Genomic DNA, 14,929 nt, shown 5'->3' on the forward strand with positions numbered 1-14,929 from the left:
GGGGTCACGACCGCCCCCCCCCCGCCTGATTCCCCGCCCCGTCCAACTTTCGGACCGCCGTTCCTCTGCGACCCGAATCAGTCCCGCCCGCTGCTGGCGGGACTGGCCGTCGGGACCCTAATCACCAATTATTGGCATGTTTAATGCCATTTTAAGGGGCCCTTGCGATTTTCAAGGGTTCCCCACACTAAACACGCCTGCGGGGAACCCCGCTGATGAAACCTGGCGTGAAGCTTGCCGGCTTGCTTGCTGTCAGCTGCAGGTCATTCGGGAAAGCTGCGATTTAATCGGAGAGCATTTGTATGTTGAAGGACCTTGTTGTTGCAGGCTTGGGGCTACTTCTTCAAGGCTTAGGCACAGCTGTGGAAGGTTGGAGCCTCACACACTTCTCCAATGTGATCTCCTGGGAAGCCCCTCTCGCCACCCTCACTCAGCGCTTCCTCAGAGGAGGCATCTACCAGAAGCATGGGAGGCCTTTTTTTCCTTCCCTTCTTGCCATTAGAGGATCTCCAGCAACAGAGGCGGCAGCAGCAGAACCAGTAACAGCAGGATGAGCACCAGGAGCACCAGGCTGCTGCTCACTCACCTGAAGCTGCACAGACCAGAAGGGGCCAGTGCTTGGAAGTGGCTTGAGAGCACCTTGCTGCGCTTTAGGGGTCCATGGGGACCCGTATCTGCACTGGCAGTCCTACTCAGAAGGACTTCCATGAAGGTCTGGTTTCTCTGTTCGCTAGATGGCCAACGCTCCTCAAGAGATGTCATTCTCTTATGAGCACTCACCATGTTTTCCGTACCCTGGCGCGTTATCTCCTCCATGGAGGTTGCCAACCTTTCCATGGTGATGCGTTCATGCGCCAATGACTCCACAAAGGCTCTGCTCATGGTCGCTATGGACTCCTCCATTCGCTCCACGCTCGCAGCGACCCTGGAGACAAAACCTGCCAGAGACTCCTGCATCTGTGCATGGAGATCCATCACCTCTTCTCTTGCGGATGGAGCCAGAGGCAGAGGGTCAACATGCAGCGCAGCTGAGCTGAGCTGGCAGAGTCCTGTGCCCTCCAACGAGGACTCTCCACTGCTGTCCCTGTCTCCAGAATCTGCTGAGGCTCACTTGTGAGCTGTGAAACACCAGGTGACAACACTACTCTATGTCCCGAAGGTCCCCCTGAGGTGTGAGTGTCTGCGCTGGTGCTGGGTGCGCTTACTTCTGCTGACGTTGCGTCCTCAGAGGTTGGAGCTTCCTCTGAGGAGTCTGGCTGCAGAGCCTCTTCCTCCTCCACAGTGGGGACAGGTCTCTGGATAGTCCTGTGGGGGAGTAGAGGAAGGAGTTAGAGATGTGATGCCAAGGTTACATGCACATTCGAGTTGACATCTGCTGACACCTGCATCCATGCAGCCTTGGTCTCAGTGGGAGGCCTCTTCCTGCCTGACCTAGGAAACAGGACCTCCCTGTGGGTCCTAACCCCATTCAATAATGCCTGCAGTGAAGCTTTGTCGAATTTAGAGGCAGCTCGGAGTCTGGCACTGGCCACAGCTGCTGCAGGCTCCTCTGCCATCCTGTATGGTTCGTTTGGAAGCCAAGCTTGCTGTGGACCTTGAAAGCACCACGAATGATGACATCATACTGTGGGGCTTTCTGACTAGAAATGGACAATTAACAAGGCTGTCCACACGCTGGAAATGAATTGGCCATTTGAGGGAAAATTGCGTGCAGCTGGCTGACCCATTTTTTTTCAGGTCAGAACCCCACATTCGGGGAATCCGACCATTTCCCACAAATCCACAAAATCGGGCCCTTTGTATCCATTTTCAGAGTGGAGGAACAGGACAAAATACCAGCGGTAAAGGGGAACCTAAAAATAACTTGAGGCGAAACTTAGTTTATTGAAGATAAATTTTTTAAATGGTAATTTATTTTTTAAATGGTAATGGAGAAAATTATGGGACATAAGACAGAAAAATCTCCGGGACCTGATGGTGAAGAACTTGCAGATGTGTTTGTTGTAATTTTCCAAATCTCCCTAGATTGAGAAATTGTGTCTTTGGTTTGGAAAATTGCAAATGTCAATCCATTATTTAAGAGGGGAGGGAGGGAGAGAGAAACCAGGAAACTACAGACCTGTCAGTTTAACATCAGTTGTGGGGAAGTTACTGGAATGTATTATCATGGACAGTGACTGAACGCTTGGACAAAGAGCGTCAGCATGGATTTGTGAAGGGTAGGTCATGTCTGACTAATCTAGTTGAATGTTTTGAGGTCACTAGCTTGGTGGATAGGGTAGTGTCTATGGAGGTTGTCTACGTGGACTTCCACACAAGAGATTATTAGAAAAAATGAGAGCTCACAGAATTGGAGGTAACCTTGTGACTTCAGTTGGTAATTGGTTGGGAGATAGGAGACAGAGAGTAAAGGGTTCTTACTCTGATTGGTGGGATGTGACATGTGGTGTTCCCCAGGGGTCTGTTGTGGGGCCTCAGCTTTTCACCATACATATCAAAAACTTGGATGAAAGAAAGACTTGCATTTATACTGCATCTTTCACGACCACCGGACGTCTAAAAGCGCTTTACAGCCAATGAAGTACATTTTTGGAATGTAGTCACTGTTGTAATGTGGGAAACACGGCATCCAATTTGTGCACAGCAAGCTCCCACAAACAGCAATGTGATAATGACCAAATAATCTGTTTTTGTTATGTTGATTGAGGGATAAATACTGGCCAGGACACCGGGGATAACTCCTCTGCTCTTCTTCGAAATAGTGCCATGGGATCTTTTATGTCCACCTGAGAGAGCAGACAGGGTCTCGGTTTAACGTCTCATCGGAGAGACGGCACCTCTGTGCAGCACTCCCTCAGTACTGCACTGAAGGAATAGAGTTGTGTATCCAAGTTTGCAGATGTCAATTCATTATTTAGAAGGGTGGGATAGTGAAACCAGGAAACTACAGACCTGTCAGTTGCTAAGATAGGAGGAACAGTAAGTTGTGTGGATGGGAGCAGGAAGTTACAAAGGGACATAAATAGTGGCAAAAATTGGATGTCCATGTACACAAATCACTAAAAGCTAGTGCACAGATACAAAAAGTAATAAGAAAGGCTATGGGATGTTGGCCTTTATCTCAAAGGGGCTGGAATACAAAGGGGAGGAAATTATGCTTCAGTTGTACAGAGCCTTGGTCAGACCCGTGTTCAGTTTTGGGCACCGCACCTCAGGAAAGATATATTGGCCTTGGAGAGGGTGCAGCGCAGATTCACCAGAATTATACCAGGATTAAAGGGTTAAATTATGAGGACAGGTTGCATAACCTTGAATTGTATTCTTGTTATGTTAAACTTGTATAGGACCCTGGTCACGAAACTAGGTGGGATTGTGAGTTGTGAGGAGGATGCAAAGAGGCTTCAAGGCGATTTAGACAAGTTGAGTGAGTGGGCAAATACATGGCAGATGGAGTATAATGTGGATAAATGTGAAGTTATCCACTTCGGAAAGGAAAACAGAAAGGCAGAGTATTATTTAAATGGTGATAGATTGGGAAATGCTGATGTACAAAGGGACCTGGGTGTCCTTGTACACCAGTCACTGAAAGCAAACATGCAGGTGCAGCAAGCAGTTAGGAAGGCAAATGGTATGTTGGCCTTTATTGCAAGAGGATTTGAGTATAGGAGCAACGATGTCTTACTACAGTTATACAGGGCCTTCAATATCCCATTAACAGGGTTAAACTTTAGAAGTCAGCTCTGCTAATCTTTGTCCACATGCTTGGAATTTTCCTCACAGAATTCCTGTACTTCCTGCTGAAGATCGGTGCAACTGGGATTCTCTTACAATTGCAGGTGTTCCCTACTCTCTGCTGGGAATTGGTGTAACTGGGATTCTCTTACTGTTACAGGTGTTCCCCTACTCTCTGCTGGTGATCGGTATGACGATGTACCTTCCTGCTTTGATCTGGAAAGTATTTGTTACTCCATCCCTCATCGCTGACCTACTTTTCATTATTGATGAGTTGGACAAAGCTTACAATCGCTCGATTAAAGTGGCTCAACTGATAGTGAAGAAATACGAGAACAGCCCCAACGCCAAGAGTCTAATCCAGGAAGAGTTGGACAGGTAGAAAACCATTCATCTCACTGGGAGCAAAATGGCCAAAATCAAGCACCTGTTTAAACCTGTGGAATGGAAAACTGACAGTAACTGAGGGTGGAGGATGAGTGGTACTGATCATTGATACAATGAGTGAAAGGAAATGGAGGTGATCACTGATGCAGTGAGTGAATGGGAGCAGAGGTGATCACTGATACAGAGAGTGAATGGGGACGGAGGTGATCACTGATCGAGAGCGAATGGGGACAGAGCTGATCACTGATACAGTGAGTGAATGGGGACGGGGGTGATCACTGATACAGAGAGTGAATGGGGACGGAGGTGATCACTGATACAGAGAGTGAATGGGGACAGAGGTGATCACTGATACAGTGAGTGAATGGGGACAGAGCTGATCACTGATACAGTGAGTGAATGGGGACAGAGGTGATCACTGATACAGAGAGTGAATGGGGACAGAGGTGATCACTGATACAGAGAGTGAATGGGGACAGAGCTGATCACTGATACAGAGAGTGAATGGGGACAGAGGTGATCAATGATACAGAGAGTGAATGGGGACGGGGGTAATCACTGATAGTGAGTGAATGGTGATGGAGGACAAATGGAGCTAATCACTGATACAACAACAACTTGTATTTATATAGAACCTTTAACATACTAAAATGTCCCAAGTTGCTTCACAGTAGCAATTATCAGACAAAATTTGACACTGAACCACATAAGGAGATATTAGCACAGGTGCTTCTAGTGATGTTGATGGTGGGGGATTCAGCGATGGTAATGCCGTTGAATGTCAAGGGGCGGTGGTTAGACTCTCGCTTGTTGGAGACAGTCATTACCTGGCACTTGTGTAGCGCGAATGTTACCTGCCACTTAGCAGCCCAAGCCTGAATGTTGTCCAGGTCTTGCTGCATGCGGGCATGGACTGCTTCATTACCTGAGGAGTTGTGAATGGCACTGAACACTGTGCAGTCATCAGCAAACATCCCCACTTCTGACCTTATGATGGAGGGAAGCTCATTGATGAAGCAGCTGAAGATAGTTGGGCCGAGGACGCTGCCCTGAGGAACTCCTGCAGCGATGTCCTCGAGCTTCAACAACAACAACAACTTGTATTTATATAGCGCCTTTAACGTAGTAAAACGTCCCAAGGCGCTTCACAGGAGTGTTCTAAGACAAAAAATTTGACACCGAGCCACATAAGGAGAAATTAGGGCAGATGACCAAAAGCTTGGTTTTAAGGAACGCCTTAAAGGAGAAGCGAGAGGTAGTGAGGTGGAGAGGTTTAGGGAGGGAATTCCAGAGCTTAGGGCCTAGGCAACAGAAGGCATGGCCACCAATGGTGTAGCGATTAAAATTGGGCATGTGCAAGAGGCCAGAATTGGAGGAGCGCAGATTGGGTTGTAGGGCTGGAGGAGGTTACAGAGATAGGGAGGGGCGAGGCCGTGGAGGGATTTGAACCAGGAGCCAATGAGCTCCAGTTTATGAAAGGTGCTAGGTGGGAGGCCAGTGAGTGAACGGGGACAGAGGTGATCATTGATACAGAGAATGAACTGAGCGGCTGAAGCAGTCTTGTGCTGGGAAATGCTGATGATGTAGAAAGAAGGGCTGCACCTGTTGAGAGAGCAGAGTGACCAGCTGCCTGGGTCTGGGCCATTAGTGTGGCTGCGAACAGGGTCGGCACCGCACAATCAGCAGCAGCCAGAAGACCGGAGGCTCCAAGACACTGCTGTAAACAAAAGAACAGGCAAATAACAATCTCCTTTGGGTGCTCACAGGCAGGGCCCTCTCTCCTTTGGGTGCTCACTGGCCGTGCCCCGTCACCTTTGTGTGCTCACAGGCCGGGCTCGTGTCCTTTGGGTGCTCACTTGCAAAGCCCCGTCTCCTTTGGATGCTCACAGGCTCCATTGGGTGCTCCTGGATGCTCAGCCCCTTCAGTCTGTAGAGAGTCCCGGTAAGATTCTCCCTATTGGGAGCCCTATAGTTGGGCAGGGAGGAATGTGAGATTGAACTTCGGAAGTAGGAAAAGAAAGAAAGATTTGCATTTCTATAGCGCCTTTCACGACCTCAGGACGTCCCAAAGCGCTTTACAACCAATTAAGTACTTTTGAAGTTAGTCACTGTTGTAATATAGGAAACGTGCAGCCATTTTGCACACAGCAAGATCCCACAAACAGCAATGGGATAATGACCAGGTAATTTCAAACCTGGCTGATGACACCTCTGAGGAACCCCACCCATGACAACCAGGAGAGCTCCAGCTCCAGCCATATGTGTCATCGAGCAAGCATGCTCAAGTTATGCTTCAGATGCCTGGGTAGGTCTGGAAATGCCCTGCAGTATTCACCAGCAAGGGTCTCCAGGGTAATCGGGGTCTGCTGTGTTCTGCACAACATAGCACAGCAGCGAAGACTAGAGGTGCAGGAGGAACAAACCACTCAACACTCATCTGATGAGGATTCAATGGCGAGGAGGAAGAGGAAGAAGGGATGCCCAACGCCAGACCAGCTGATCACATTACTGCTGGGGATGTCAGGGATGCCCTGATAGCTTGAAGGTTCTGTTAGTCACTCACACTGGACCAATGTCATACAAGCAGTCCTGTAACCAAACATCCACTGGTTCTTATCCACCAATTGGTGTCAGTCAATTCATATCTCCCCCATTCAGCACCAAACAACTGAAAAGTAGAATGGGTATTCGACATTCAATCAAGGGACGCGGGAATGTTGTCAGAAGTTAAATATTTAATGTGCTCCAAAAATACTTATGGTAACAAAGGTTCAAAGACACGCATGTGCTTACCCTCAGTGAACGATACAGCCTTTCTCTCCCTATACCTACCACTCCTACATGGTACAACTCCTGTGGCTTCAGCAGAGGAAGAGGCAGGCTGTTCTGATCCTTGCTCTGACTTCTGAGGAGCTCGCAGCTGACAACCTTTTGCTGTTGGAGCCTGCGAGGGCCCTGCTAAAGACTGCTCCACCTGTGCAGGGGCAGACTGGGAGAGGGAAGGCAGCATGTCAGGTACTGGCTGAGGGGTGGGGCAACAGGTGAGATGTGCAAATGCTTTGACCTGAGTTTGCACTTTCATCTCCCCTATCACCATCGTCCCTCCCCTGGGCCAGCGGCACATCACTCCTGCCTCTCTGCGGAGGAGATCAGTGACGCCTTGTTGACCCACATTTAACCTGTGGAAGCCGGTAGACATGTTGCCGTTCAAAGTTTGCACGGTCACTGTGTAGGACTGCAGGGACTGATTAGAGTGCCGTGATTCAAGTTCCAAAGAGGACAACACTCTATCCATTGAAGACATCCTCGCAATGGCAGCTGTCCCTGTCACCATTCTCTGCTCGTGGTTACTTGTGCCGTGCGATTCACCAGGTGACATCCCGCCTAACAGGATCCACCGAAGTGCAAGTATCTGCCCTGGTGCCTTGTTCACATATGTCCTGTGACGGTGCACCCAATTCCAATTCCAATTCCAATTCCAATTAAAATGCTTTATTGGCATGAAAGTTTACAGAGAACCATATTGCCAAAGCTTACATAGCAAAAAGGTACAGTTTTCCAACATTCTGTAGGTGTCAATCGATTTGACATTTGTTGGGTACATACAATATTACTTTTAAACAATATTAATTTTAAACAGTCTTTGTACTTCATTTGGTACGTTCAGTACACCTCTGCAGGAATCAGCTCCTCCGAGGAATCCTCGTCAGCAAAGGGCAAGGGCTGCTGCTCATCGTGCGATGACCCTAGAGGAGAGGAGACGGATAAGATTTGGTGATAGAACATTACAAATATTGAAATGCACATGATTAAAGTGATCACATTTGATTCTGTGCTGAAGTCACCTCAAGATGACTTTGTCTTGTAGGAAATGTGGGTCTGAGTGATTAATTCTGTCACCAAAGCACTACCAATCTCGCCAACTCCAATGCTTAGGGAGGTAGATATGCCACTAATGAGGGGGAAAGGAAGGCCATCCAAAGCTAGAGTTCCCTGGATGACTAAAACAATTAAGATTAAAACAGCACAGAAAAAGGAGGCTTATGATAAATGTCAGGTTAATAATATGGTAGAAAATCAAGCTGAAGGTACAGTGGGGAACTGAAAAAGGAAATAAGAGGGGCAAAGAGAATGTATGGAAAAGCAGGTAACATAAAAGGGAACACTAAAGTCTTTTATAAACTTATAAATAGTAAAAGGGTAGTCAAAGGAAAGGAGGGGCCAATTAGGGACCTAAAGTGAGATCTTCTTGTGGAGACAGAGATACTAAATGAGAACTTTGCACTTGTCATCACTAAAGAAGAGGATGCTGCCAATGTAGCAGTAAAGGAGGAGGGGGGTAGAGAAATTAAATAGGATAAAAATAGATAAAGAGGAGGTACTTAAATGATTGGCAGTGCTCAAAGTAGAAAAGTCACCCAGTCCAGATGGGATGTATCCTAGGTTACTGGGGGAAGAAAGGGTGGAAATGGGTGGCTTTGGCCACAATCTTTCAATCTTGGATATGGGAGTGGTGCCAGAGGACTGGAGGGTTACAAATGTTACCCACCTGGTCAAAAAAGGGGAGGGATAAACCTGGCAACTACAAGCCAGTCAGCCTAACATCGGTGGTGGGGAAACTTTTAGAGACAATAATCCGGGACAAAATTAATTGTCACTTAGAAGAATATGGGTTAATAAATGACAGCAAGAATGGATTTGTTAAAGGGAAATTGTGCTTGACTAACTTGATTGAGTTCTTTGATGAAATAACAGAGAGGGTTATTGAGGGTAGTGCGGTTGATGTTGTTTATATGGATGTTGAAAAGGCGTTTGATAAAGCACCACATAATACACTTGTTAGCAAAATTGTAGCCCATAGAATTAAAGGGGCAGTGGCAGGGTGGTTATGAACTTGGGTAAGGGACAGAAAGCAGAGAGTAGTGGTGAGCAGTTCTTTTTCAGACTGAAGGGAAGTATGCAATAGTGTCCCCCCAGGGATCAGTATTAGGACCACTGCTCTTTTTGATATATATTAATAACCTGGTCTTGGGCATAATTTCAAAAACTTGCAGATGACAAAGTGCTTGGAAATGTAGTAAGCAGAGAGGATGATTGTGACAGACTTCAGGAGGACCTAGACAGACTGGTGAAATGGGCAGACACATGGCAGATGAAACTTAATGCAGAGAAGTACGAAGTGATGCAGTTAGGAAGGAAAAATGAGGAGAGATTGGGTCGATTGGGCTTATATTCGCTAGAGTTTAGAAGAATGAGAGGGGATCTCATTGAATCTTATAAAATTCTAACAGGACTAGACACAGGAAGGATGTTCCCGATGGCAGGGGAGTCCAGAACCAGGGGTCACAGTCTAAAGATAAGGGGTAAGCCATTTAGGACAGAGATGAGGAGGAATTTCTTCACCCAGAGAGTGGTGAACCTGTGGAGTTCTCTACCACAGAAGGCAGTTGAGGCCAATTCATTAAATATATTCAAGGAGTTAGATATATTTCTTAAGGCTAAAGGGATCAAGGGATATGGGGAGAAGGCAGGGACAGGGTACTGAGTTTGGATGATCAGCCATGATCTCATTGAATGGCAGAGCAGGCTCGAGGGCCGAATGGCCTACTCCTGCTCCTATCTTCTATGTTAACGGTGCCATTTGAGGACGTGTGCTGACAGTCAGTAGAACTAAATAGGTGGTATCAGATTACCTGCGGATTGGAGTGATTGGCAGTGGTGGATCGAGGAAGGGGGACGTGAGGGGAGTGAGGATGAGAGAATGGGCATGTAAACGGGAGTATGAGGAGTGCTGTGAATGGAGTACGCTTGACAAGACAGAGTGAGAGGTGGGTGCACTGCAGGATGTAGGTGCATCTGCAACTTTGCTCACCTTTCCTGACCGGGTCAGGTCATTGAAACGTTTCCAGCACTGAATCCAGGACCCCATGGTGACGCTCCTGCTACTCACCTCCTGAGCCACCTCCAGCCATGCATGCTTTGTGGTGGCAGCAGGTTTATTTTCCCCAATTGATGGGAAACAGGACCTCCCTCCTAGCCCTTACAACACCAAGCAAAACATCCAGGGATGACTCGTTGAACCTCGGTGCAGCCTATGCTATTTTTCTAGACATATCAACGATTTTTCTCTTTCGAACAGCATTGTTGCAATTCCCAAACCTCCTCCTTCATTTCATCTGTGAACGGGGCCTTTCAATAGTCGAGGTGAAATTGTGTCATGTACATCCTCATCACGCCTGCTCACGCACAGTGGAGACACGAAACCCGGAAGTAAAATGATAATCAGGCCACCCTGTTGAAATCGGACATTCCCACGATGTTGAGTTTGTCGCTCGCTATCGGCTCCACTCCTGGCTCCCTGTTAATATAGCGGTGTTGTTGTCGTCCCGTAGCACTCATCATACACCTGGAAATGGAAGTGATTCCTTGTGGAATATTGAAGTTTCTGAGGGGGTGTGCAGCTTCTGACTCCATTCAATGTAATATTAGACACAGTATAAGGAAATGCTTCATAAATGCGTCAGTTGTTTAGTCACCTTCTTTGTTTGTTATTGCATTGAAAGGGCTCGAAGGGAGAAGTTCTTTGAGTTTCCACTCCTACAGCGTTACCTGGCCTGCAAGAGTCGCTCCCATTACTTCATCTGCATGTACTACATGAGGCAGCTCCTTCTGCTGGTGTTTATTGCTGCCGCCTGCCTCTACCTCATCTATTGCCATTTGCCAGCATTTTCCCAAGATCAATTCAATTGCTCCATTAAATCGGGACTCCTGGCCAATGACCCCGACATCCCAGCTGTGATTCAGTGTAAGCTGACCTCTGTGAATATATTCAAGATGATCAGTGTGGTTAACGGTGCTGTTTACCTGCTCTTAGTTCCCATGATTGTTTACAGTCTGCTGCAGCTCTGTTGCTGGGATAAGCAATTTCTGGCTGTATATGAGATGCTTCCTGCATTCGACCTGGTCAGTAAGAAGATGCTGGGCTGTGCCCTGAATGACCTCAACATCATTCTCCATTTCCTGCGTGCAAATATTAATCAGCTGCAGTCGTTCAATCGTCTGGCGGTCCTGTGCATCGTGAAGGATGTGAGTGCAGGGGGGCAGGGCTACACCCTGGTAGATATGATGACACTACTTGTGGGATTGGAAAACTACACACGTGAAGGTGGCAGCTGTACCAATGCATGCTCAGAAAATGGGGCTGTTGGACTGCAGTATCGGGGGTATTTGGGCCCTCAGCGAGAAGGGCAGCAGGGTAAGTGACAACCAGCGACGTTACAGTACCATTACTTGCAATTTCACACTAAAATCCTAAATTCATACAAACATTGTGGCAAATCAGATAATAGTGACAGAGTATTACAGACCTGCCCATAAATGGAGAGCTAATAATCAGTTACTCCATCATCAGCGGTAACTCTGCGGAATAAACAGCATCCTTGGAGACCAGCTCCACTCTAACACCTGATCTAACTTCCTCATTTTTAACTAGATTAGAAAAAGAAAAAGATGAAAGCTGCACATCTGAAATGAAAAAAAGATAGGAATGTACTACAGGGCCTGACAGTATCTCTTAGACTGACATTTGGGTGGAGTCTCTTCATTGGTCCTGATTAAATGTATGAGAGATTTTGTGATGTGTGTAACAGGATTACAAAGGCAGGATTTTGCATTTATACAGCACCTGATCAAGTCCTAAGGACACCCCAAAGTGCTTTACAACCAATTAATTATTTTTGAAGAGCAGTCACTTTTGTTTCACAAATGCAGCAGTTTGCACACAGCATGATCCCCAAAACAACAAATGAGACAAACAACCAGGTAACATGTTTTTGACAGTGACGATTGAGTGATGGATGTTGCCCAAGAGACTAGATCTCCCTGCTCCTCGTTGAATAGTGCCCTGGGATCTATGCATCCACCTGAGAGGGCAAACCAGACCTCACTTTAATGTCTCATCCAAAGCTCAGCTCTTTGAGCAATACAGAGCTCCCTCAGTGCTGCACTGCAGTGTCACCTAGATTATGGCCTCAAAGTCCTGGCGAGGGCTTAAAACCCACAGCAGAGAAAGCGATCAACTGAGGCAAACAGGCAATTCTTAAAGTGTATTTTATTTATAGGATGTTTATTCATAACCCATCTTTCTGATTATAATCCAGGTCGGTTTCAAACAAGGGAGGCTACAGACTGGACCTGTGGAACCCCCCAGAGCTCCTCAAGTTGCTGAGAGCACAACAGCAACAACACATTAGGACTCAGAAATGTATTTGTAATAAAATTATTAAAGCCCATTCACAGGATATGTGCTTGAAGAATTATTTTAGTGTAAATACAATACAGGGTGGATTGTACATATTACCTGCTCTATGGGGCGAGATGTATCTATTGCCTATACTATAAGGCGGAGTGTGGGAGGCGTGTGTATATTCCCTGGACCATGGGGTTCCCTGTACTATAGGGTGGTGAGTGTATACTACCTGTACCATGGGTTGGGGTGTATATTACCTGTACCATAGGGTGGGTGTATATATTACCTGTATCATGGGGTGGGTGTATATATTACCTGTATCATGTGGTGGGGTTCTGTATATTACCTGGACCACAGGGAGTGGTATGTATATTCCCTGTACCATAGGGTGGGGTTGAAAACACTGGTGGGAGTAGTTTATAGATCACCTAACAGTAATCATAGTGTTGAACAGAGTATAAATCAGGAAATTAGAGGAGCTTGCAACAAGGGTAACGCAATAATCTTCAGATAGACTGGGCAAACCAAATTTGCAAAAGTAGCTTGGAGGACGAGTTCATGGAATACATTTGAGGTAGTTTTGTAGAACAATATGTCGAAAAACCAACTGGGAGATCAGGCTATTTTAAATATTGTATTGTGTAATGAGTCAAGGATCCTCTGGGGAAGAGTGATCATAATATGATAGAATTTCATATTAAGTTTGCGAGTGATGTGGTTAAGTCCGAAACTAGGGTCTTAAATTTAAACAAAGCCGATTACGGAGGCATGAGGGGCAATTTGGCTAAGGTAGATTTGGAAATTAGATTAAAAGATATGACAGTAGATAAGCAATGGCAAACTTTTAAAGAAATAATTCATAATTCTCAACGAATATACATTCCCTTGAGGAATAAATACTCCAATGGAAAAGTGGAGGAGGGGTGGGCTCTGATGAGGATGTCAGGAGGCTACAGTGCGATTTGGACAGGTTGGGGGAATGGGCGGATACGTGGCAGATGCACTATAATGTGGATAAATGCGAGGTTATCCACTTTGGGGGTAAAAACAGGAGGGTAGATTATTATCTAAATGGCAATAGATTGGGAGATGGGGAAGTGCAGAGGGACCTGGGTGTTCTTGTGCACCAGTCACTGAAGGAGAGCATGCAGGTGCAACAGGCGATTAAGAAGGCAAATGGTATGTTGGCCTTCATATCAAGGGGGTTCGAGTATAGGAATAGGGATACCTTACTACAGCTGTACAAGGTGCTGGTGAGACCGCATCTGGAGTATTGTGTACAGTTTTGGTCGCCCCATCTGCGGAAGGATGTTCTTGCCATGGAAAGAGTGCAGCGGCGATTCACCAGGCTGATACCTGGAATGGCGGGAATGACCTACGAGGAGAGATTGAATAGTTTGGGCTTGTACTCACTGGAGTTTAGAAGATTGAGAGGGGATCTCATCGAAATAATACACCTGGTGGTCATGTTGCTCATGTTGCAGTACTCCTGCGCCTCATTGGTGGGGTTCCTCACAGGTGTCATGAGTCAAGTTTGAAGGAGATAACCCTCGTCTCCCTTAAATCTGCTTCCTGGAACGAAAAGGTCTGGAATGTTGGACGATTGCAGTATGAATGCATCATGATAGCTCCCAGGAAATTTGGTTGCACACCAGCTGTGCGTTGATGGGATGAATATCCCTTGCGGTTTATAAAATCTCCTGGTTGCTGTGGTGGCGCTCGATTTACCACGTGTGTGCAATCGATGGTACCCTGCACCTGTGGGAATCCAGCCAGAGAGGCAAATCAGAGTGCCCACTCATTCTGGCTATTGTCATCACAGGGGAAGTTTACACAAATCCCAGCCCTGACAAACAATCCATCCGTCACCTGCCTTATGCATTTATGTGCAGCAGACTGCAAGACACTCAATATGTCTCAGGTAGCGGCCTTAAAGGAACGAGACACAAAAAAATTGAAGACCATGGTGACTTTCACAGCCACTGGTTATGCGTGTCCACCAGGTCCATCAGGGAGCAGGTCTTCTTCTAGGAGGCTGCAGATGTCTGTCACCACCTGACGTGACAATCTCAGCCTTCAGAAGCACTGCTCTTCCGAGAAGTCAAGGAAGCTAAGCCTCCGTCTGTAAACCCTGTTACGTGGCTAGTGCCTCCTGCGACCTTGACCCCTCTCCTGTGCATGTGCTGATCCTACCACAGCACGTCGTCGCTGCCTTGGATAGTGATGTCTTCTGATGTGCTGTCAAACACATGCAACACGCCTCCCCATCCTGATCTTGTCAGTTTGAAAGCCCGGGGTTAAAACTCACCCCATGGCCTCTGAATTGCTAATCAAAGACCCATAGCAAGGTTTGAAGGATCAGAAATATGCCAAAAATATCTCTACCTAGACACTGGACTTAGAAACATGGGTTGTGCCAGAGGACTGGAGAATTGCAAATGTTACACCCTTGTTCAAAAAAGGGTATAAAGATAAACCCAGCAACTACAGGCCAGTCAGTTTAACCTCGGTAGTGGGGAACAAAATTAACAGTCACTTGGACAAGTGTGGAATAATTAAGGA

The 14,929-nt window shown here is 46.7% G+C and overlaps 2 protein-coding genes across 2 annotated transcripts in view; one reads left to right on the plus strand and one right to left on the minus strand.

Annotated features, from left to right (window-relative positions):
- LOC147100461 (pannexin-3-like) overlaps positions 1 to 12,410 on the plus strand; it is a 54,554-nt gene extending 42,144 nt beyond the window's left edge. The window contains exons 3-5 of the mRNA XM_085968206.1: positions 3,893 to 4,110; positions 10,683 to 11,374; positions 12,279 to 12,410. Of these exons, the coding sequence (XP_085824332.1) occupies positions 3,893 to 4,110; positions 10,683 to 11,374; positions 12,279 to 12,346 (978 nt within the window). The 3' untranslated portion in view covers positions 12,347 to 12,410. The remainder of the gene's footprint in view (positions 1 to 3,892; positions 4,111 to 10,682; positions 11,375 to 12,278) is intronic.
- Positions 6,835 to 14,929, minus strand: part of LOC147100462 (isobutyryl-CoA dehydrogenase, mitochondrial-like) — a 126,446-nt gene continuing 118,351 nt past the window's right edge. Inside the window, exon 13 of the transcript XR_015073736.1 lies at positions 6,835 to 7,865. The gene's annotated coding sequence lies outside the window, so the exon portion shown is untranslated. The remainder of the gene's footprint in view (positions 7,866 to 14,929) is intronic.

This window comes from Somniosus microcephalus, chromosome 26 (genome assembly GCF_052327205.1).
Source record: "Somniosus microcephalus isolate GS21.2 chromosome 26, FLI_Smic_1.0, whole genome shotgun sequence".
Taxonomy (NCBI): Eukaryota; Metazoa; Chordata; class Chondrichthyes; order Squaliformes; family Somniosidae; genus Somniosus; species Somniosus microcephalus.